Source organism: Phascolarctos cinereus, unplaced genomic scaffold, assembly GCF_003287225.1.
Source record: "Phascolarctos cinereus isolate Bilbo 61053 unplaced genomic scaffold, phaCin_HiC Scaffold_2;HRSCAF=192, whole genome shotgun sequence".
In the NCBI taxonomy this organism is placed as follows: domain Eukaryota; kingdom Metazoa; phylum Chordata; class Mammalia; order Diprotodontia; family Phascolarctidae; genus Phascolarctos; species Phascolarctos cinereus.
Window position 1 is genome coordinate 131,746,451 of NW_027555625.1, and position 19,435 is coordinate 131,765,885.

A 19,435-nucleotide genomic window follows, 5' to 3' on the forward strand; every position below is an offset into this window, starting at 1 on the left:
GGTGTTTCTGACTCCAGGCCTAATGCTTTTATCCACTGTGCCACCTAGCTACCCCACTTAGATAATGTTAATTTGTGGTTTTCTAAGTCATTATTCAGCACAGTGTCTATTAAGCTGCAGAAAAGATGCTTGTCTGCTTTGGTAAAGTGAGTTTTCTCATTCAGAAATTCTCTGCCTGTACCAATGAAATCATAGGTCCAGTTCCTATCTCTGTCTTGGAGCAAGAGGTGGAGAGTGGAAGGGTAGAGTAGAAGGGACAGTTGTGAGCAGAATGAATGAGCCCAAAGACATTTAAAACTAACGGTTGCAGCTTCTCTCATGTATGTTCTCTGCAATTCTTATTTGGAGGGTGGAGCCTCATTTGGGTAGAAAATGAAGAGAACTGAAAAGGTTTGGAACAATACCTTAAAAGAACTGTGAGAAGAAGTTGGGAAGAACTGAATAAAAGGAAAAGATTTCATTTCTGGACTGTCAGTATCCTGAATTTGATGTGAAGAAGCATAAAGATGATATTGAGATTTTGTGCTTAGAGGCTGTTGTAAGGCTCAATATTTGTAAATCACTTTGAAAACCTTAAAGCACTGTATCAGGAGTTCCCAAACTTACCTGGCCTACTGCCCCCTTTAAAAAAAATTTATTAAGCCCTGCCCCCCAGGAAATCTACTTTCTTTAACCTTTAACGGTTTTTTGGAAATTTGCATCATTTCAGAAACTATATGTATATGTATTTTTAAAATGATGCATCTTAAATTTAATAATTTATTGTAAATTTGTGGGTTTTCCTGCATTGAACTTTTGACAGTGCAATATTGCATTATGTAACCATGTAGTATTATATCATGAACAAGCCATTACACATATTGCTCATTTTGGACTTCCCAACAATGCACAGCACGCTTGCCTGCCAGCATTTGCTCGTTAAGATCTGTCGGTAGACTTGACCCCTGATTGGTTATAACTTGCATTTTATGTGTTTAATTTGGAAAATAATGTAAGCACTCTGACTTTGACTCTGTTACACAACAGATGAAACATGTATGAATGGTTTTTCAAAATTTTGTTCTTTTTTTCTTTCCTTATGCTTCCAACTCCCCTGCCCCCTTTTTTATTCAACGCCCTCCCAATTGCACCCAAGGCTACTACCAGCCCCCCCATTGTTCCATCACCCCCTAGGGGATGGTATTGCCCACTTTGAGACCTATGCATATAAATACCAGCTATTGTTGTTGTTGATAAAATTAATTTTTGTTTCATTTCTTTAAAAATGTTTTATTCTAAGCATAAATACCAAAAAAGAACACACATACACGTAGCAGAATGCAAAAAAAAAAACCCAACCAAACCTTCTTTGAAACCATGAATCTCTATTTCATACCACTTTCTTTTTCTTTACGGTATATAATAAATTTGGCAAGTAACTTTCTAAACCCTTGTTTGTCTGTACTTCCTACTGTTCTGCTCTTTAAAAAACTGCATTAGTAGCTCTCTTTTTTGGGGAGGAGTGGGTGAGCATAAATATTGGTAAATTCTTCCTCCAGTTGTTATTGTTTAGTCATTCAGTTGTGTCTGACTCTGTGTGACTCCATGGATTTTGTCCATGGTGGTTTATTGTCCATGGAGTGGTTTCTCATTTCCTTCTCTAGTTTCTTGTTCTCATTTTACAGCTGAGGAAGTGAGGCAAATAGCGGTTAAGTGAGTTGCCCAGGGTCATGCAGCTAGTAAGTGTCTAAGGTCAGATTTGAACTCATATCATCCTGACTCTAGGCTTGGTGCTCTATCCACTGTACCACCTAGCTGTCCTTCTCCAGTTGTTGTTGTTATTTAGTCAAGACCTACTCTTCACGACCCCCATTTGGCATTTTCTTGGCAAAGCTACTGGAGTGGTTTGCCATTTCCTTCTCCGGCTCATTTTACAGATGAGGAAACTGAAGCAAACTGGGTTAAGTGACTTGCCCAGAGTCACACAGCTAGGATGTATCTGAAGCATGATTTGGACTCAGGAAGATGAATGTTCCTGATTTCAAGCCCAGTACTCTATCCACTGTGCCACCTAGCTGCCCTCTCCAATTAGCTCACCACAAAGAAAAAATAGTTTCTATATTGCTCCCTTCCTTGAAAACCCTCATCTGATGTGACTGTCTCTGCTAGTTATCATCTCCTCTTGCTTTCTGTCTTTCTCTTTGACTAAATAAACTCTTTGGGAAAGCTGTTTACAATCCATGCTCCCACTTTCTCTTCTCTTATTAAACTCTCTGCACTCTGGCTTCTGACTTCATAATTAAGTGAAACTGCTCTCTCCAAAGTTATCAGTGATTTAAAAAAAAACTGTTTCTTGTTGATGTCTTTTTTTTAAACTATAACTTCCCAGTATCCTACCCCTGTCTCCTCTGAGAGCCATCTCATATAATTAATATAGAATTTGTATAGTAATATATATTACCAGGATATTATTATTATATTATACAATAATATATAATTTTCTATATGATATAATTATACTATTTTGAAACAAGAAAAGAAGAGGATAAGAATTAGCATAACTAACCAGTGCATTAAAGAAGTCTAAAAAATATATGCAGTGTACTACACATGTAGTCCTCCTGTATCTGCAAAAGGGTAGGGTTGGAAATATTATATCTTTTCTTTTTTTTAAATTAATTTTTAAAAAATCATCAACAATCTTCCTTCTCTTCCTCCACCCCCATTGAGAATAAAAGAAAAAAACCGATGTTAGAAATATATGGGTATGGTCAAGTAAAAAAAAATTATTATTTTTTTTGGGAGGCTAGGCAATGGTGTTAAGTGACTTACCCAGGGTCACACAGCTAGTGAGTGTTGTGCATCTGAGGTCACATTTGAACTCAGGTCCTCCTGACTCCAGGGCTGATGCTCTATCCACTGCGCCACCTAGCTGCCCCCCCCCCCCAATATTTTTAATTGCCACATCTAATGGCCATTACATCTCATACTAGACATTGAGAATAAGACCAAGAGGCTAACTATGGTAGGAAAATGGGTAGTTATGGCAGCCAGGATATATAGGATAAGATGGCACACTTTGTGGATATATGAGACTATGGAGTGCCATGAAGAACATGAGATGATTGTACCTAAATTAGTAACTAAGTCTGAAACTCATCCACAGTCTTATTTCAGACTGGAAATTGTTTTTCAGCTTAATTTCATCCATAGAAGTGTTTCGCAGGTTATTATATAATCATCTCACTTCACATTTGTACAGTAGCTTCTTGTTTTCAGGTATCGTATACATTGTTTTATTTACTCTTATGATATTATTAAAATGTGTAGAAGCATTATTCCTCATAACATGAAATTTTAAAATTATACCAAAGAAAAGATTTTGCCTAATTGATTTTTGTCATTCCTTTTGCTGTTTACATACTTTTGCTTTTTAGTTTTGCCTTCTGTTTTCAGTAAAAATAGCACTAGTGGCTAGTGTGGAGTGGGTTGTAGACCCAGGCATATGCTGAAACCAGCGTGCATTGGCTCTCAAGAGGTGACAGTTAAATTTTTAGTATGAGCTTTTATGCCTAGAAAATCAGGGCTTGGTTTATTGTTTGGTATGTTGATTGTTTAGACTTAAGAAAGTGATAGAGAAAATATGAATAATGCAGATTAAACTTAAAAGGATGATGTGTATACTTCTCTTCCCCTGCCCTGCCCCCCCCTCCATCTCTGAGAGCTGATTATTAAACATTTGCCAGCACACCCTTGCTTGGACCCCATTTAAAGGAATGTGGTTGACAAAATAGCCTCCTCAAATTCTTATGAAGTGGTCACATCTATGAAGCAATTTCTTGGCAAAGACCCAATAGATTAGTATTTATAGGGAGATTCTAGTTATGTAATACCTTGTTTTATTTCCATTTTATAGTACTCCAGATGTGGATAAATGATTACCTATCCCTTCTTTCCACAGGCCACCTCCACCACAACCAAAAGTATCATCTCAGGGAAACTTTATTCCTACTCGTCCTGCACCTGCAGCTCCTGTAAAGAGATTCCTCTAGTTTTTCCTCCTTTGTATAGAAGACATCTTCAGAAAACTGAGTTGTTCATATTAATTTTTTTGGCATTCTGGGAAGAATTTCTTCTTGCAGCAAGCATAAAAGAAAACAAGCTACCAAACATGGAAATGCTTAAGAAACAAACCACTAAAAACTAAGTGAAGAAAGGAAGCCCAGCCAGCATTCAGTAATGTAAGAAAATGCAATAAGCCAAGGTTTCCAGAGTAAATAGTTTCCTTTTTTTTTTTCATGACCAGGCCTAACTGGGTCTTCTGAGAAGTGTGGAAATTATAAAATTAAGTAGGTTTAGCTAATTATGGACAAATCATTAGTGTTTCTAATCTTCAAATTAGCTGGAAATTGTTTTTAAGTTTTCCCATTCCACTCTGAAATGTGATTCTGCAGTCTTCACCTTGGTTACCATCATCTAGATTCTTGTACAACATAAACTGAAAATGCCATTTTTTAAAGCAAATAGAAATCAGAAAATCTTGTTACCTAAAAAATCAAATCTTTCTTATCTTGCATGAACTGATAATTATCATTATTGTGTTAAGGACATGAGATTAAGTTAACATGTCAAATTATTTTCAATGAAATGTAAAAGTACATGCTCTAAATGTGTATATATAGATACACTTGTAATAATTCCATGTTGATAGTCTTTTGAACTATAGACAATGGATATTATTAGAAAACTTCATTTAAATGTGTTTCTAATGTTAATCATGGTAATCCTTACTAGACTGGAAACCTTTTTCATTAGCATTAATATTGCAGATGGGTTATAAAAGGTACGAAGAGAAGCAGTCTTTAATAGACTTTGTCTGGGGACTATTTTTGGATCAGAAGAGAAAGCAGAAATCACTGCAATATCTTGAGTGGAGTAATCTGTTATGAAAACACTTGAGAATTTCATGTGCACTTTAAAATTGTTAAATCTAAAATAAACTTTCAACTAACAACTGAACTGAGTTTTCAGACTTTGCTGTTAATATAAAAATGTTTACATTTACTAAGTTATGTTGGAGCACATCTTAATTCTTACTAATGTTTTTGAAGGATGCAAAAATGATGTTTATTGAGTTCCATTGAGGTTTCAGGTGTTTTTTCATGTTGTATATGTATACATACAAGCATAGTTACATATATAGCTATAACATTTGCATTAATAAAATACTTGAAATTCTGTATTGTTGCTCTCCATTAACAGAGAATAATAAAATATTCAGTTATCTAACACATTAAATTTAAAGTAGCACAAGAGCTGTTACAAGATTATCTCTCTTGGCTAATTTTGCCAGCATTTTGGTGTATTTTATGCCATGGCTTGCCTAATTTAAAGTGAGACAGCTTTGCTTTAAGGTAGGCAGATTGACGCTCTCTGAAGGTGGTTCATTATTTCAATGACTGTGTATCGATGAGAGAAATGCTATATTGTGAAACAATCCCAAGGGAAGGCCCTGCTTTGATGTAAATTTGTGAACAAGTACATCTGAGATACAAGTGCTAAAATCTGTGTGCCTTTCATCATTTGCAGACTCAGTTTTTTATGATTGTAGCATATGCCTTTAAACTGTTATGGACAGTAGTTCTTTGAACTCTTAGAAAATAAGGAATTTGACTACTGATTTTATACTCTGATCATTTGAACAATCAGAACTTTTTTCTATATATTTGATTTCTCCTTGTTTGCATTCAGAAATTTGTCCTTGCTAATTTTATTTTGACTTGCCATCTATAGTGTAAAATTTCTCAATCATGATTGCCACTTTTGAAACGGAAAAGAATAAAGGGCTTTTAAAAATACAATCTGCTTAATATGTTTTTAAAACGAGTCAAGGATGTAGGTTGTGTGAGCTTAGTGTGAGTTATAAAAAAGCAAGGCAAAAAAAAAGAGACAGCTGGGTGACAGTAGATAGAGTGTTGGACCTTAAGTCAGAGAGACCTGAGTTCAAACCTAGTCTCATATACTTACTAGCCATGTGACCCTGGGTAAATCATTTAACCTCTGCCTATTTCAGTTTTCTCAAGTATAAAATGGAGATGATAATAATAGCACCTACCTCCCAGGGTTGTTGGGAGGATAAAATGAGATAATATACAGTGTTTGGCAACGACCATTAGTGCATTAGCCCTCCCTGTCTAGCCTGCCCTTCAGTGCTTAGGAGATTTCATGTCTATCCAGTGAACCGTAACCCTTTACTTTTCAGACCAGCCAGAAAAAAAACAGAAAACTGACAACCTTACAGTCTCACTTATTGTGCCCCAAAAGGCCAAAATTGATTGTAGTTTCCTTCTCTCAATTAAGAGTTGGCACTTCTGAGTAGGAGGCACATGGCTGCACACTAAGCCTACTACCAGTTCCAATGGTGACCAAGTATAAGTATCCCCAACCAAATCTGAAACAAATTCTGGAGTATGTTAATGTACAAGATAAGAGGTCTAAATATAGGACTGTCCTGCTTAGTCTGGGACATCTAGTTGATCACCTTAACAAATAGTAAGTTATCAACAGGACCCTGACAAGGTATTTATAGTTCACTTGACACTTATGTGCTCCTAAGGGTAAGCCTTTCAGGGAAATTGTCTTTTGGCCGTATAAATTATCACATAATCATGAAGAACTTTTACATTTAAGTTCTACAAATATTTCAGTAAAAAATTGTCTTAAAATCTGCTTTTGGCTTTTTTTCATTTAGAATGACCAAGGCTAAGAGGAATTGGGTGAGTTCCCATAATAAAGATGGAAAAGTTATAGGGAGTCAAGGGAAGAATTAGATAAGGGGTGGAAGTGACACTGAATTCTGATGTATCCCAATATCTAGACTTGGAAGGAACCTCAGAAACCATTTAGTCCAATCCATGCCTGGATCAGGATCTTCTCCACAATATAAAATCCTAGATTTGAGCTGAAGGAACCTTTGGCTAATCTCAACCTCTGCACTTTAAAGATGAGCAAACTGAGCCTCGAAGAGGTTAACTGACTTGGCCGAAATCAAACATAATAAGTAGCAAACCCAATACAATGTAAATACCTTAAGAGCGTGGACTGTTTCCTCTTTTTTGGCCCTTCATCTCACCAACACCTTGCACAGTGCCTTAAATATAGTAAGCATTTAATAAAATGCCCATTGGTTGATTTTGACTCCAGATGCACCTTCTAATGCTCATTCTCAAGGTTATACCAGGGGTGTACATGCTGTAGTATGGACGAACAAGCTTTTGAGGACCAATATAGTGAAATGCAAAAGAGCCTTAGCAGTCAGGTGGTTAATGAAAATCATCTAGGGTATGGTGTGAACCCACTCTTTGACCTCTGAGGAAGCTCAGGCAGTCCTGCTCTCTAGGCTGAATGACCCCATGGTCTCTACTTCTTTACACACAAAGGCCCTCCTCATCTGTCTCTGGGTGTAATGTGGGGGTTTAGGCAGGAGAAGCTTAGGAGAAAAACCATACTCTACTGTTCTCATGTCACATCTATGAACTCAATTATCATCTCTATGCAAGTGGCCCATTATTGTTTGTAGCTTTAACTCTTCAGTTCTATAATCTACCATCAGCTGCTCTGTGGACATCTACATATGAATGTCCTAATGGTATTCCAAAATTTGCCATGCCTCAAACCACTCATCTTTTCTCCACAACCAGCCTCTCCTCTAAACTTTCTGAGAGCACCACCATCCTCCCTCTTCCCAGTTACAGTGGCTCATAACTTCAGTTATTCTTGACTCTTTTTTTTTCTTCCTTTACCCCTCATATCAGATCATTTGATAAAATCTCATGACTCTATTTCTACCACACACCTCAACAGCTCCATAACCTACACACACATGGGAAGCACTCTAGGCCTTCATCAGTCTCACTTGGACCAAAGTAACAGTTTCCTAAGTAGTCTCCCTTTAGTCTGTCCCTTTTCTAATCTTTCCTTCATGAAACTGCCAAAATAATTAGTTTCTTAGTTCTGGCCATGTTATTATTCTTATCCAGAGATTCACTATTACCTCTGGAATGAAATACAAACTCCTCAGCATGTCTCTTAAAGTTCTCCACAACTTTCCTTTCCAGACTTATGTTATATGTTCTATGTGGAAAAGAATAACCTTTAAATCAGTATTGATTACATTGATTTATTTTTAGTTTGTTTCAAAAATTAAGTTCCCTTCTTTAGGGAAAGCTAGCCCTAATGCCTAAGCTAAGCCAACATAGACATTCCCTTTTGCCTGAATAATACCTATAGGTTTAGAGATAGATTGATAAACTTATAATTTAATAGCAGATAATTTAGAATAAGACATGTATCTTTGTAGGAATAAAATAATCATAGGATTATAAGACTTTTTTAAAGGCTAAGTTCTCCTTTCTGGAGGCTGGAGAAAGGGGGTTGACCAAAGGTTAAGTTCCTCTTTCCAGTCTTAGTGGATAAGTTCCCCTTTTTTCTTGAGCTAGAAGTTAGGTGTAAGTTGAGCAATGTAATCTTCTAAAGTTGGGTTTTCCTTTTTGGTAGCTGGAGGATGGGGGTGGGGGTAGTGACTGCTGACTACCCACTACAAACCACAAGTTCCTCTTTCGAAATCTTAGTTCCTCTTTTCTTGAACTCCCTGAAGTAGATTGCACTTTTTAGTGAAAAGTAAGTTGTTGTTTTTTTAAATGCAAAATGGTATAGCTGCAGGGCAGAGATTCCTGAAGCCATCTCATTTAGGTTGATAGACATGGGCCCTAATCCAATAGAATATCAGATTTAATAGTTGTCCCACCCTAGAAATGCCGGCTTATGCCCCCAATATGTCCAGCAGCCAGTCGTTGCAAATTGGCCTGCTTCCCTGTTCTTGCTCTACTTCCCTATTCCTGTAAATTGCATGCTTCTTTTCTGTTATAAAAATAAGCTCTGTAAATCACTCATTAGTGACATGTGAGGAATCAGATGACCTGGTTTGATATGCAAAATGCCAATTTTGCAAATTAAATCATAATACTCAGAAGTGTTGTCCCTCAGATTCTTTTTCCTATTTTATATAGTTAATTTTATGTTATGTTCCAACCAATTGGCCTACTAACTGTTCCCCAACCAAGGTATTCCTAGAACTGTCTTCTGTTTCCATGTATTCACATAAACTATCACCCATACCTGGAATGCTCATTATCTCCATCTGTCAGAATTCTTATCTTCCTTTAAATGTCAGTTCAGGGTCCACCACCAAGAAACCTTTGATTGATGCCTCCAGTAGTTCCTGTAGTTAGTATTCTCCACCTCTTCAAATTATCTTCTGTTTGTCTCTTTACATGTTTCTTTCCTCCTCTCACCCCCCAACTAGCCTTGCCCCAATAGGGCAAGGCCTATTTCTTTTTTTTTTGTCTTAGTATCTCCAGCATTAAGCAAAAGTGCTTTAGCCTTAGTATTTACTTAATAAATACTTTTTGAATTGACATCTAGATTACAATGACCTCTAGTCACTTGACTAGGAGTCTTGTAGTCTCTCAGGACAGTGCCTCTAAATGAGGAAATTATTGAGTTGGAGAGAAAGGATATGTGGGGGGACATTGTGAAGGTACAAATGAAAAGACTTTATAAAAGATTAAATATATTGGATGAGTTCAGATGAGAAGTTTAGTATGACTCCAGGATGAGCCCAGGTGACTGGGAAGATTGTAGTGCCTTTGACAGTAATGGGAAAGTTGAAAATGGGGAATGATTTTGAGGGAAAGACAATTAGTTCTATTTTGGACATGTAGGAATTTGAATGTCCAGTTCCATATGTCCAAAAGGCAGTGGATGATTTGGGACTAGGGTGTAGGAGAGAGATTAGGGCTAAATATGTGTATAGATACATGGATACATATAAATCTGAGAATGATCTGTAGAGAAATAATGATAATTGAATTTATGGAAGCAGATGAGATTACTAATAACAGCATTTATATAGTACTTAAAGATTGCAAAGTAATTTACAAGTATTATATTATTTGATCCTCACAACAACCTTGGTAGTTGCTATTATTAAATGATTTGCCCAAGATCACATAACTAGTGTCTGGGGATGGATGTATTATCTAGCTAACTCTGAGTGATATAATAAAAAGGAAGAGGAGAAGAGGGCCTAGGGAAGAACTGTGGGATTCCACCTTGGTGGGACTTCCTTGGCTAGTGGGAATGACCTGGAGGATGATCAGCAAAGAAGGCTGAGATAGGGCAGACAAGTTGGGGGGGGGGGACTAGGAGATAATGGTGTCATGAAAGCTTAGAGAGGAGAATATCCAGGAAGAGAGGATGAGATAATGTCAAAGCTGTAGAGAGGACAAGAGAGATAAGGAGTGAGAAAGGGCTTTGTCAATTAACAAGTCTGGTAATTTTGGAGAAGAAGAAATTTGGAAGCCAAATTACAAAGAGTTTAGAAGTGAGTGAGAGGTAAGTAAGTGGAAGCACTGAGAATAGATAGATTTCCCAATGACTTTGTCCAAGGGAAGCAGAGCTATGATAGCTAGCAGGAAAGGTTTTTTCAGATGGAGGAACATAGGCATGTTTGTAGACAGTGATTAGAGAAGAGATTGAAGTTTAGAGAGCAAATGGAGATTATAGTGGTAGTGATCTGCTGGAGAAGACCAGAGGTGATGGGAGAGGTTTGCCTTGGCAAGAAGAAAAGCCACCTCTTCATCAGGGACAGGAGTAGAGGAGGTAGGGGAAGATGTCTGAGTAAAGAAGGCATAGGTCTAAACAACTAGGAAAAAAAAGCTTTAATGAGAAGAAAACATGAGAAGATGGTGGAGTGAAAGGAAGCAGTACAGTCGAGCTCCTCTCCACAATCTTTACCAAGTAGATCTAGAAAACACACCATACTGAATCTTGATGGGAAATCCAGAAAAAGTCACAAAGTCAAAAAGGAGTAGGGAGCTTGGAATATGCTATTCCAGCAGGCAAAGGATAAAAGGCTTAAAACTAAGAATGACTTATCCACCAAAACTGAGTATAATCATACAGGGGAGAAAAATGGACCTTTTGACAGATTATTTCCAAGCATTCCTGTTGAAAAGACCAGAGCTGTGTAGGAACTTTAAAGTTCAGTCACTGGAGTTGGCACATATAAAAAGATAAACATGATTGAACAATGATAAAGGAATAAACAAAGACAACTGCTTACATTAAAAAATAGGGAGATGATATATACCCCTTTTTATCCTTATCATCATCAGGGTTCATAGAGAGAGTCCAATTAGACAAGATCTAGGAGTGATATGTCTCTATGATCTTAAGAAAAAGGTGGAAAGAGAAGAGAAAAGGAATACACTGACTTGAGGGTAGGGGTGGAATTTTAGGGAAAATTATCTCACATAATCAGGGTGTACAAATAGGCATCCATACAAACATGGAGGTGAGAGTCAGAGGAGTATCTGACACCTAAATCTCTCATATAAACTAGTCAAAGAAAAAAGAATGCACATACATAAAGCTGGGTAGAGAAATACATTTCATTCAGTAGAGAAGTAGGAGGAAAAGAAAATGAGCAGGGAGGGTGGGTTTAGGGTGGAATTAGTCTTCAGCAAAACAAACTCTAAGGAGGTACAAAAATGTCGAGAGCTTTTTTTAAGGTGGTAAATAAAGGGAATCTGAGGGGGTGCCCATAAATTGGGGAATGGATGAACAAGCTGTGGTATATAAATGTGATAGAATGCTGTTGTGCTGAACTCTTACCAGCATAATGACCAGCCAAGATTCCAGAAGACTAATGTGGAAACATGTTACCCACCTCTGATAGAGAAGTGAAGGACTCAGAATACAGAATGAAATGAATATTTTTTAGGATGTGCTCATGTAGAAATTTGTTACGATTGATTATAGGTTTGTAATGGGTTTTGTTCTTGTGTTTTCAATGGGAAGGGACTGGAGTTGAGATGGGAGAGTGAGAAAATGCATCTTACCTGATTAAAAATGTCTATGTGAAGAAGTCTTAAGAACTCTGATGAACACAGTGACCAACCACAATTGCTAAGGATTCATGATGAAACATGTCTCCCACCTCCTGACAGAGAAGTGATAGACTCAGTGCAGATTGAAACTTTTAAAAAAACGGTCAATAAGAAATTTTGGGTGTTTTGACTTTACATCTTTGTCAATTGGGTGGTGGTGGTGAGGGAAGTGGGAAGGAAAGAAGGCTGATGTTTTTTTTTAAATAAAATAAAATTTAAGAAAAAGGCAAGAAAACATAAAGCTGACTCATATTCTCATTTATATCTTGGTTTCTTATTTGCATAGGTCAAGTATGGTAGTTGAAGGAGGTAGTATGGTACATTGGAAAGAATGCTGAGTTTAAAGTTATTGCATCTGGCTTCAAAAACTGCCTCTCACTCAGTCCTTGTGTGAGCCTGGGCAAATGACTGAACCTCTCTGTAATGCATTTCCTTATGTTAAAGGAAGGACTTGGACTAACTCTATGACCCTATGAATAAAGCCACATTCACCTTAACCCAGTCTTTAGTTAGCAGACACCCCAGAGGATTGCTTATAAAAATGTATGTCAGTTAACTTCAAGCATTTATTAAACACCTCCCATTTTTTAGGCACTAGGGATATAAATACAAAAGTGAAATAAGGAGTTTGTATTTGATTGGGGTGGATAATATGTACATATATAGGTAGGTAGAAAAATAACTATGATTTTGGATGGAGGGATTAAGACAGATTTTGTGTTAATGGTTGACCTGAGTCTGAAAGGAAACTTAGGGACTCTTAAGAGACAAAAGAACACTTTAGTGATATAATTTTTCACTTTCATCAACGGAGAAAGGACTAATCAATGAACTGGACATATAACGAAAAAAAATCAGAAAACATCAACCAAAACTAAAACAGAAATTCTGAAATCAAAGACAAAACAACAAATTTGAAAACCAAAACTAACCCAAACCAAACCAAGACATTGAATTGATAATACTAGAAACTATTTTTAATAATAAAATGTTAGCTAATCTGATTTAAAGTTTTTGTTTTTTTTTAATTTTTCAGCAATTGAGGTTGTGACTTGCCTAGGGTCACACAGCTAGTAAGTGTCAAGTGTTTGGTCTGAGGCCGGATTTGAAATCAGGTCCTCCTGACTTCAGGACTGGTGCTCTATCCACTGGGCCACCTAGCTGCCTCCCAGCTAAGCTGATTTTAAAAAGAGGTAAAACAAGTTGTTGATATCAAAATTGAAAAAGGAATTCACAACAAATGAAGAGGAAATTAAAAAAAAATTAGAAGCTATTTTACCCACTCTATGCCAACAAAACTGATAAATGCAACAGATAGATATTTACAAAATTTTGAAAAACCTGAATTAGAACAAAAAATAGAGAATTTGAATATCCCAAACCTTTCTCCCAAAATGCATGACATCCTTTTACATTTAATCTGGATGGACAGTTTTTAAGTCTGGACAATCAACAAAACGATAAATCAAGCCTGATTTGTAGTATTTGCTGAAGTACAAATGCTCACATTGAAAATTTAAGAATTGGGCTAAGCTAGGTCTAAACTGGCTTCAGCACACCCAGGGCAATCAAAGGACTTGCCTCTTCGATTTACTCCTTGTGTGATGTTGGACAAATACCTTTTCCTCCCTGAGCCTTGGATTCCTCATCTATAAAATGAAGGAGATTACACTGAATAGCCACCGAGCTCCCTTCTACCTCCAGCTCGATGGCTTAAGAGCCTATGCCTCATCTTCCCTGTTAGCTTCACAAAGTAAAGGACTTGGTCTGATTTCACCTCTATGTATCACTCAGTGCTTATCACTCCCCAGATGAGGTGCTTAATAGATGTAATTAGGCCAGGAGTTTTAACCTTTTTGTGTGTCATAGGTCCCTTTGATGGAAAGATGAAGCCTAGGGATTTCTCTTCAAATAAAAAATTTTAAAATTGAAGGAAATACATAATTTCAGTTAAAGGCTAATTAAAATAAGATGCATTTCCCCCCATCAAGTTCACAGATCCTCTTAAATCTAAGTAATGTGTGAAAATTAACTATTGATCCTGTATTTTATATTTGATTTTACTCTGTAAGTGATTTCATTCTGCAACCCCACATAACAAACTAAAGCCTCTTCTCTGTCTTTAAAAAGCTCAAAAATTCGGTCTTTCTCTGTCTCAGAATTAGATGCCAAAGGTTTAAGGTTTCTCATAATCACTGTTAATCAAAGTGAAACTCTGAGCTAGAGTTTAGAAATTCCATACTCTCATAAAATACTCTAATTCTAAGGGAACTATTATTCTAGCACCACCTGAAAATCCAAGGCCTTTGTATGTTAACTTGTGGTTGACACCCCATCTTAACCTCCTCCTTGCCAATTAATAGTAGTCTTATCTCATCCCCATATGTCTGTGAGTTTGCTGCTCCTGGTTCACTATCAGCAGCCTCAGGATGCAACTAGGTCCCATGACTTCAAAAAGCCTTCCTTTAACACGGAAAGAGATGGTCTTCATCCCACATATGTGTATGCCTGTTGTTTTTTTTTTTAACGTAATCAAGCATGATCCCTCAACCCATGATACCACCAGTCCCATAACCAATGATATAATTTCTATTCTTTTCTTTGTTCTATATTTATAAAAATGAGTTATGTCTTCACTTTAGGGTCTTTGGCATAAATGGAAGCAAGCTAGGCTACTTTGCTCATTTTCTTCTATATATTATCTAACCCTCTGATCAATTATTAATGATCTAATTCTGTGAAGTCTGGATTCAGTCAAAGAGCTGCACTTGAGGATCTAGATAATCAATTATCCAATTATCTAAATCTCCATTTCTTAACTAGTACCAAATCATTTTGATTATTCTTTTAGTATAGTTTGGGATCTGGTACTGTTAGGGCCACCTTCCTTCTGGTTTGTTTTTTCTTTCAGCATTTCCCTTACGATTCTTTACTTTTTGTTATTCCAGATGAATTTTGTTATTATTTTTTCTAGCTCTGTAAAGTAATCCTTTGGTAGTTTTGAATAAACTGAATAAACAAATTCAAATTTAGGTAGCATTTTCATTTTTAGCATAGTGGCATAACTTACCCATGAGTGATTAATATTTCTTTAATTATTTGGACCTGTCTTGATTTGTGTGAAGAACGTTTTGTAATTGTATTCATATAATTTCTGTATGTCTTGACAAGTAGACTTTCAAGTGTTTTGTAAAGTTCTGTATTTGTTTTAAATATAATTTTTCTTTATATTTCTTCCTGCTGGGTTTTATTGGCAATATACTGAGAAACTCATGTGAGTTTATTTCATATCCAGTAACCGATAAAGTTATAAAGTGTTTAAATTAATTTCTTTATTGACTCTCTAGAGTTCTCTAAACCATTATATCATCTGGAAAAAGTGATCATTTTATTTCCTCTTTGCCTATGATTATTTCTTCAATTTCTTTTTCTTGTTAGTGCTATATCTGGCATTTCTAACATTATATCAAAAAGTAATGGTGATAATTAAAGTCCCTGCTATCTCACTTTTTTAACTGATGCAATACTTTGTCATCTACCACTGTTACAAGGTGAAGGAGAGGATCAACTGTCTAGCCAGGGTTTCCTGCATTAATCCAAAGCACCAAATTATTTAGCAGTCACACATGTCCTAGGAAGCTCCCTGAAGAATGCAGGTGCATGTTATGTGAGATAGCCCCTAGCAGGCAGGGATAATCCCTATCCCCATGCATGCTCCATTGAGTTCAACCCTTTCAAGAAAGATTTATTAAGTACCTTCATTCAGTGAACACTTACAAAGCACACTCTACCTGTATAGCACCATGTTTGGTGGTAGGAGTCACACAGAGTTTAGCCAAGACAGGGTTCCTGCTCTTATGGAGTTCATAGCCCAAGAGGAAGAATAGCTATAAACATAGTTACTTTAAATATGCAGCATTCCACAAGAAGTGCATTAGAGGAATTCAAACTAAGTGTTCTGTGAGGTCCTGGGGGAAGTTTGTTATAAGACAGGAGGAATCAATTAAAATCAATTAAAAATCAATCAAGAAGAACTTGTGAAATATACCTACTCTGTGATAGACACTGGGAATATAAAGCACCTTTCAAAGTACTTAGGTTCTTTTGGAAGAGATAACATGGACATATAGAAGTGTCAAAATATTTTGGAGATACCTTGTTTCCCAGAGCCAACGCCCAACAAGAAGGCTGTGTCCTGAGCTTGGCATAAAAATAATCCCTTGTGCTGAGGATGATATCACCCTCTGGCAAAGCATATTGCTTAGATCAGCATCAAGTGTTCACTGAAGGATTTAGCTGCTTCTGTTTCTCAGGGCCATCATCCATCACATGTTCACAATCCCTGTTCCTTGTCACTGACAGGTACTGTGTTCCTGTTCCTGTCACAGAGCTCTGGTTGTGTGCCTGGGAGGATGTTCATGACCCTCAAGATTTGAGACAATGACTGTTTCCACAGGACCCAAGAATACCAATATTGTCCCGAGAAACGCCAACCATGGAAACTATTTCAAGATCTAAGAATGATTGTGTGGTGGGCTAACCCCTTTCATGTATATAAGTGGCCCCAGCCTTAGCAGCCTTAAGCCCTCCTTCTTAGGAGGGAGGGCTTCCGTTTGCAAATGTTATTTTCCTCACTCTTGAAATAATTAAAACTTCTATTTATGTACTGATTTCCCTATCTCTAGCCTGCTGTTTGTTTGGCTCTGGTTGCCCACAGGTTAGAGGCCAGTTCTGATGCAGCAGTATATGCAAAATAAATAAAAGATAATGGGCAAAGGAGTGTACTAGTGGCTGAAGGCATAATCCAGAAGGTGATATTTTGAACAGAATCCTAAAGGAAATAAAGGATTTTAAGAGGTGGAAAAAAAAATAGAGTATTTTCTAGGCATAGTGTAACCAAGAGCAAAGGTACAGAGACAGAAGATTAAACATCATGTTATGGGTATTAAAATTGCCCAACCTACAATAAAAGAGACTGAGACAGAGCTCTGAGTCAATGGCACTTTATTAAAGGGCCCCTGGTCCCCTCTAATGAAGTGGACTTCAGATCTTCCTCACAATCTGAGATGCCGCCTTTGTCTAGTACCTTGTTTTTATGGGGTTTGATACCCAAATATACAAAAGAGGCATGGTGAAATACAGAATCTCATTGGTTGATAGACCTTGCTCTTGAAAGCCAAAAATGACATATTAGTAGAGGGGTCACAGATTGGGTGAAACATGGGGCATCTCCACTGACTAAGTGGTTATAAGATGGTCACTTGCTCATGTTGGACAAGAGAGAGAGGTCTGGAGGTGCAAAAATAAATTGGGGGACTTTCCAAAGCATCAAGGCATCCCACCCCATGCTGGATTTGGACACAGAATGTGAGTGAAACAGGATGGAGATATCTTTGTCAGTATTCTCATTGGTTGTACAAGTGAGCCTCATACTTGGTAAACAAGTAATGAACATTACATTAAAGTTTTAGGCCCACAAGAACCTATCTATCCCTATATGATTTATGTAGAATATCAAATTGAGTAATACTGATTGGAATAGACTAGGGGTCCAACTGAATTATTTCTCACAATGTATTTCTCACAATGTATCACCAAGAATACCAGTTTGACGGGAGCCAGAAGTGGGGAACCTGTGGCCTCAAGGCCTTCTAGGTCCTTTGGTGCAGCCTTTTCACTGAGTCCAAAATTTATAGAACAAATCCTTTTGTTAAAAGGATTTGTTCTGTGAAGTTTGAATTCAGTCAAAGAGCTGCACTTGAGGACCTAGAGGGCCACATGTGGCCTTGAGGCTGAAGATTCCCCACCCCCGGACTAGACCATAGAGTGTGAGATATGAATAAAGTTGGAGATTTACATTTACATCTGCCTACTGGATATCTCAAACTAGATGTCCTGTAGATACCTTAAACTGAACAGGTCTAAAACCGAACCCATTATCTTTTCACCAAAACCTTCTCTTTTTCTGAATTTCCTTATTACTATCCAGGATACCTTCGTCTTCCCAGACACCCAGGCTCTCAATCTAAATGTTATTCTTGGCTTCTCCCTTTCTCTCACCTCCTATATCAAATCTGTTATAAAGATGGGTGAGAGATGTATACTTAACAAAACAAGAAATAGAGGCAATTACAAAAGGTAAAATAGATAACTTTGATTACTTAAAACTGAAAAGCTTCTGCACAGGTAACATTAATGTATCTAGGATAAAAAGGGAAGTGGTTGAGTAGGGAAAAAAAATCTTTATATCAAATTTCTCTGATAAGGGTTTTGTATCTGAGATATATAAACAATTAATAAATATATGTGACTAATAGCCACTCCCTAATAGATAGGCAAAGGATATGAACAAATACTTTTCAAAAGAACTGCAAACAACCATATGAAAAATATTCCAAATCATTAACAGTAAGAGAAATGCAAATTGAAACAACTTTGAGATTTCACTCACACTCAGCAAATTTGCAAAAATGAAAAAAAAATTGCAAGTCAATATTGGAGAGGTTGTAATTAAGATAGGCACACACCAATATATTGTTGGTGGAGCTGTGAAATTATTTTGCAAAGCAATTTGGCATTTGCAAATAAAGTGACTAAAATGTCCATACCCTTTGAACTAGCAATTCCATTACTGGGCTTTTATCCCAAGGAAGCCATTGATAAGAAAAAAGTGCTCATACTTCAAGATAGTTATAGCAGCACTTTTTGTGATAGCTAAGAATTGGAGACAAAGTAGATGCCCATCAATTGGGAAATGGCTAAACAAATTGTGGTACATGATTGTAAAGGAATACTACAGTGCTGTCAGAAATGATGTGATGAATACAGAGAGGCAGGGAAAGATGCATATAACCTATGCTGAGTGAAGTAAGCAGAATCAAGAAAAATAAATAAACGGGGGATTGTAGAAAATATAATTGGAAACAACACACTCCCCAAAATCAAATATAAATGTGACAAAATTATAAAGAACAAGTGGGATTAGAATTAAGAAATGTGAGGGGCAGCACAGTGGGTAGTGCACTGGACCTGAGGTCAGGAACACCTCAGTTCAAATGCAGCCTCAGACCAAACACTTGATACTAGCTGTGTGACCCTGGGCAAGTCACTTAACCCTAATTGCCTAAAAAAAAAATGTGAGAAGACACCCCAACTTACCACTTTGTGTAGGTAGGAGATCCACAGGTATTGCACATGCTTCAGTTCTGTCTCACCTATTGATCAGCTGTGCTGACTCCCCCCCACCAAAAAAAAAATTCCTACCACTTATCATGTGGGATGGCTCTCAGGGAGGAGGAGAAAGATGCATGAGATATAATGGTGATATAAGAAACAGAAAATACTAACAAAATCTTTTTAGAGATAAGAGTAACTTAGCCAACAACTTTGGAAATGTTTGTGGGTATTTTCAATAGTAAACATTATATCCTTCTGGTGGTGATTCT

The 19,435-nt window shown here is 37.0% G+C and overlaps 1 protein-coding gene across 4 annotated transcripts in view; it reads left to right on the top strand.

Annotated features, from left to right (window-relative positions):
- ADAM9 (ADAM metallopeptidase domain 9) overlaps positions 1-5,840 on the top strand; it is a 121,507-nt gene extending 115,667 nt beyond the window's left edge. For 2 of the 4 annotated variants that reach the window (XM_078149593.1, XM_020985222.2), the window contains exon 22: positions 3,941-5,840. In XM_078149593.1, coding sequence (XP_078005719.1) covers positions 3,941-4,186 — 246 coding nt within the window. In that variant the 3' untranslated portion in view covers positions 4,187-5,840. The remainder of the gene's footprint in view (positions 1-3,940) is intronic. The other 2 variants (XM_078149594.1, XM_020985224.2) reach the window with 2 other exon arrangements.
- The last annotated feature ends 13,595 nt before the right edge of the window (positions 5,841-19,435 follow it).